General features: G+C 35.2%; 1 protein-coding gene across 2 annotated transcripts in view; it reads right to left on the bottom strand.

The window, feature by feature from the left end:
- Positions 1-2674: 2674 nt before the first annotated feature.
- Positions 2675-5779, bottom strand: part of LOC122060065 (protein SULFUR DEFICIENCY-INDUCED 1-like) — a 4266-nt gene continuing 1161 nt past the window's right edge. The window contains exons 3-5 of one of the 2 annotated variants that reach the window (XM_042623223.1): positions 4945-5100; positions 4091-4471; positions 2675-2783 (exon numbers count right to left, since the gene is read on the bottom strand). In XM_042623223.1, the coding sequence (XP_042479157.1) occupies positions 2763-2783; positions 4091-4471; positions 4945-5100 (558 nt within the window). In that variant the 3' untranslated portion in view covers positions 2675-2762. Of the gene's footprint in view, positions 2784-3941; positions 4472-4944; positions 5101-5779 lie in introns of those variants that run through there. The other variant, XM_042623224.1, reaches the window with a different exon arrangement.

Here is a 5779-nt window from a genome sequence, read left to right as displayed (position 1 = left end):
TGTTTTTCTTTTTAATACAAATGATCTTTTATCAAAAAATAATAAAATTTTGAGGCTCATGTGCTTGATCCAGGTTTCGTTAAACAACGTGCTGTTACATATCACTATGCATTTAATTTTAAATACAAGCTCGTAATTTGTTTTTTGTCCCGCAGCCAACTGTGCAAATAAATTAATTTTAATTAAATAATTTAGTTCATTTTACCATGTGAATGGTCTGGCCACTACCCAAGATTGATTAGTTTATAAGTTGGAGAGTGTTTGAATGTAAAATATCATTAGAATTATAGATGTAAGAGAAACCCCCCTTGTTTTTAACAAATTGATTAAAAGTTGGCTTTCTTAATTGTACAAAATATCTACCAAAAAATGTAAATATAGATATGTTTGAGAAATTTACATGGTCCTCCCTCCTTTGGATTTTGGTCTAATTACAACTCTCTCTCTCCTGTGTTTTGATATTACACCTACCACCTTGAAGGCTGGCGGTGTTAGTGATTGAAGTTTTAGGTTAAAACGGTTAAGTTATACAAATTTGTCATTAATGGTCATATTACCCTTCAATAATCTATTTTGACTTTATCCTTTCAATACAACACAACAAGAGATGTCTTAATTTTCATCATTCTAACTAATTCAATATCTTCTCTTTCTTTTCCAATAAATTGCATACATGATATTTCATTTCAGGCAAACTACGAGACTATGGTGAACTAATCTCTCCAATCCCCGATATTAGAATTGCAAAATCAACGTCCATCTCTGTGGTTTTGCCCTAATTTCTCTAATCCGCAATTTGTGAGATGCAAAACTAACTATTACATATCTCTTCTTTCTTCTCCGGTGACCAGCATACAAGAAACTATCATTTCTATCGCACTACAACGACTAATATCTTCAATCTACTATCTTTGCAACATGAGGGTAACTTTTCCCCCATGAATCTCTTCCTTATTTGTCATCAATTTCGATTCTTAGTTGTATAAAAATATGCTTCTCTATAAGTTACGATTTTTGAAATTCCTTAAATTGAGTTGTGTTTGAGAAAATCAATCACAAAAAAGAGTTCCAATCGTAATTAAATATGCACATTAGTGGAAGAAATTGGCTGTGGGCAGCTGCATTTGGTACTTAAGGGCCAGTAGTCACAGCTGCTAAGTGTTGAAGCCCATAGTAATCGTTAGTAGTCACAGCTGCATTTGGTCCCTCTTTTTTATATCTTCCTTTTTTGAGTTATTTTAATAAAATCTTAAGGGATGCCCGGATCCCCAGATAATGTTCAGGTCAAAAAAAAAAAAAAAAAAAAAAAAAAAAAAAAAAAAAAAAAAAAAAGACCATCTTATAAGAAAAGGATGAAATAATTTTTTCTATTTCAAACTAATACCTCACTAATATTATCAACTATTAGAGAGGACAGATGTAATTATTCAAAACACAGGAAAGGGGATGTAATTAGATCAAACTCAATCTCAAAGGAGAGTTTGAGTTTGATTTTTTTTTATTTGCTCAGGAATCATTGAGATGGGTAACTATTAGGTGACTGTCGGCTCAAGCTAAGGAGAGTTTCCAAGTCGTCAATGGGGTGACTTCTTTATGCTCTCTCTCTCTCTCTCTCTCTCTCTCTCTCTCTATATATATATATATATATATATATATATATATAGTCCGTGTGGTCCATGGAGGAACTGAGAAAAGACTTATAATTAATGAATTAATAGCATTTAATACTTGCCCTCCGTGTGATTAAATGGAAATGGGTAGACCTATTGCCAGCTTGATTCTTATCCACCAGTGCCGGCAACTGGGAGGCAATTATTGGAGCTAGGCACTTGTCCAATAATTGGGAAATTGAAAACCAATTGAGGCTGGTTGGGACTTGGAAGATATGTGTAATGAAAGTTGAAAGTGGGATGCCTATTTCTTCTTAGTAGCCAATGAAATATGAACTTAGGTCTCATTGCAGTCCTAAGATGGCCTAGGTATTGAAAATGTACTATAAAATCATTTATTACTTAATAGTCACCTTTCTTAAGATATGCTGACGAATTAAACAAGAAAAACGAGCCTATTTTCCAGAAATTATATCCAGTTAGACTTTGAGGTTTTAATCTCTCAAATTAGAAGGTGTTTATATATATATATATATATATATATATATATATATATATATATATTAAAATAAAATGAAAACAGAATTAATATCCGGGCATTCTATACGGCACCAAAACAATCAAAAATTTACTTCATACATCTTCCTTCCGCATAGCTATCAGCAGGGGAAAGAAGCAAGCACCAAAAAATTAAGAAAACCTATATCTAGGCCTTTGAAATCTCTCCCAATTCAGATCTGAGATAATATAAGAGGGCGCAATATCAATTTTCACTTCTAGAAAATTTTGCTGCCCTCTAAACAAAAGGTATCAGCCACCAAATTTATTTCTCAAAAATAATGGGAAAAAGATAATTGTAACTTGTGGTAGCTAAGGCTTCTGATTTTTTTGTGGTTGCCTCTTTTTTCAATGAGAGATCTCACTCAAGTATGTCAAGAAGATTGATCACCAAACAAGCTAGTATTTCACGATGATGTTGGGAGAGACTTTTCTTTACCACTTATGCAAACGGCCAAACTGGCTGTTCACTTTATGAAACATTTAAAATAGAAACATGTTTCTTGTTTTGGAATCTTGAAATGGCATCCTTTGTCCATTTTGGTTTGTCAAGGAGAGCTTCAGACTTCCACTCCAACAATGACTGAGAGTTTGTCAAGATATAACATTTTCAATCTGAACACAACTATTAGTTGAGAGTTAGTCAAGATATTACAACAATGGTAGAAAAATGTATCTAAAGGTATTTACATAGAAATATTCTCAGTGCAGACCGAAATCATACAAAAAAAAAAATTTATTATGCATATTATGTCATTGAAATTTTTTAGTTATAATGTGTTATATCATTTCTGTTTCCTATAGCACAAAAAGACCGACACGCTACATGTACATGGTTGAAAAATGAATTTATTCATTAGATCGTGTGGTGCACATAGTAGAAAGATTACAGAGGTCTCTTTTAGCTTGTAGTGAATTTTGGGACCTCTATGTGCCTCTAAGTCCTATCCTTGAGGCTTAGTCAGATTGCCTATGGGTTCGTATTTGGTTTCATTTTTTTTTTTTTTTTTTTTTGCAATAAATTGATGCTACCTATGAAAAAAAAGCGTAAGAGAACAGGATAACTTGAACCAAAGTTTTATGGGTCTGAATTCAGACTTGGGTATTGGTTTGGTTTTGGATTCATCATTTTCACACTGAAAGTGACTCAACCTAAATTGATACCCACATGCACATGTCAATGAGAGCGTATGTAGTGCATCAACATGGATGGAATTTTTAATTTAACAAGGGGTGGAACTTGAGTGTAAGTTTGGCCCTTACAGCCGAACCTGCCTTGAACCCAAACAAGGCCTAGGCAAAGACTTTTGACCTTGAGGGCAGATTAGGGTAGAAAAACATTGACCCTAATTCAGGGTTGGGCTGGGCCTAGGTTGAGGCCTAGGCCTAGCCCAGTCCAACCTAGCTCTCACTTTAACCCTAACTTATGTAATATAATTTAGGGTTATCCTATCCTTTTATTCAAAATAATGAAATTTGGGTCATTGATTCTTATGGTCAAGTGTCCTGAACATCTATTATTGTGGTGAACTTCAAGATTTAACTTTATATTGATCATTTGATCTATTGGTAGTTCCTTCTATTATTTTATTAATGCATAGGACACCAATGACAAAAACATGGTCAATCAAGGTTAACCTGACCTTAGCGAAAATCAGGACTAACCCAGCCCAACCCATCCCAATTAGTGTCAATAAGAGTGGGGTTGGGTTGACATGATCCCGGTAGAGTTGGACCTAGGCATGAGCCCAACAGGGTTGGGTTGGTCTTGAGTTGAATACCTGATACTGTTTCACCCCTAGATGGAACCACTCCTGTATCGAAGCGCAAAACCCACACCACTAGTCTGTGTTCTTTATCCCAAGAAGGAAAAAATATATTGAATGCAATTGAAAAAAGGGAAACTTGAATCAACAAGCTACCTGATCCCTAAATTGGGAGATTTCTTCAAATATGGGAGGTTTCCTCCATTCACTCAAAAGTTGGTCGAGCCCTTGTGCAAAAATTTCTTCTAGGTTCTGGCCCAATTGAGTCGATAAAAACTCGGCTGATTGCAAAGATTCCAGCTCACGAACTAGTTGGTCTACACGATTTCTCAACTTTGAGTCATTTGAACCAGTAATTCTACATTTCAAGACATCTTCAAGAACAGACCGGGCTTCATTGTATCTTCCCTGTTTGATTAGGCATAACCCCAAGTTGCAGGCCTTGTTTGCATCCGGCTCGATCAATTGGGCCTTTCGATAAACCACCTCAGCAGCCACATAGTTTGTTTGTCGCATATAAGCCCAACCCAAATTTCCCTGCGTTTCAATTACCAATGTGAACATCAATAGGATGAACAAATTAAAATAAATAATTTCTATAGTCTTGGTGAGATAGTAATATTTTTAAACCCCAAGGGGTTGGTCCATTGGTGATTTGGTCTGGGTTACGGTGTCTTGAAAAGCGTTTGAATTGAATTCGAATCATCTCAATAGCACCTTTGGGACCACTTACAATGGGATTAATTTGACTTTTCGATTAATCTCACTAATTACTCCGGGAAAAAGAAGGAAAAAAGAATGATTAAACTTTGAGAATCAACACAAGATAGGGTTAGGGATTTGGATAGAACTCATTTTAAAAACTATCAGGGTACCCAAATACCTATAAGTCTCCACATCCAGCTACTTTTATCATGTGTAGGATTATTAGTTCTGTTTTTTGTTTGGAAACTAACATGTAGAAAACTAGTTGAGAAATTAAGAAGGCAATTTGTGTGATAACTACATACAAGTATCCTAGAAGTCTCTTGCTTGATGGAAACCTGAAACCTCCTCCCATGAGAGCGGGCCGTCTTGGTGTGCTTGCCATTGAATGCCTCCCCCTGGTATATCAACCTAAGCTTTTGCTTTAGCAGCTCAATCTCTTCATCGATTCTTCCACATTTCTGTCAAGGTAGATTATCTTAATTGTTAGTCAAGCACGCGAAATAGGGGTGAAGCAGGGCCAGGTTGGGCCGGGTCTCTTAAAATCCCAATCCAACCCTAGGTCCCTAAAACTATTCCCAAGTCCAGGCCAACCCGGCCCTAATTGACCCTTATTGGGCTAGATTGGCCCTGATTTTTACTAAGGTTAATCTTGATTGACATTTTTTTTCGATTTATGTTCTATCATTAAAATATATATATATATATATATATATATATATTAAAATTATGAAGTGCAACACAATAATAGATGTTCAAGATTCCTACCATAAGAATCAATGGCCCAAATTTCATTACTATGAATAAAATGATAGGATGATAGTCATAAATTATATCATACAAATCAGGGTTAAAATCATTAGGCCTCGCCAGGCTCAGCATAGGCCTCAACCCAAGCTTGGGCCAACCTTGATCCAATGTCAACGTTTTTCAACCCTAATCCGTCCTCAAGGTGAAAAATCTTAACTGGACTAGGGCTAGGACAAGTTCAAGTTTGGACGGTCAAGGCCTAACTTACACTCTAATGCAAAAGGATTAAACTAAAGAAAAACTCCAAACCTTAAAAGATAATCCATTTTTTTGGTAATAAGGGATTCATATAAATATATATATATATATATATATATATTTTTTTTTTTT

Source organism: Macadamia integrifolia, chromosome 13 (genome assembly GCF_013358625.1).
Source record: "Macadamia integrifolia cultivar HAES 741 chromosome 13, SCU_Mint_v3, whole genome shotgun sequence".
Classification (NCBI taxonomy): domain Eukaryota; kingdom Viridiplantae; phylum Streptophyta; class Magnoliopsida; order Proteales; family Proteaceae; genus Macadamia; species Macadamia integrifolia.
The sequence above is the reverse complement of the archived record's forward strand: the minus strand, read 5'-3'. Positions and strand labels throughout refer to the sequence as shown.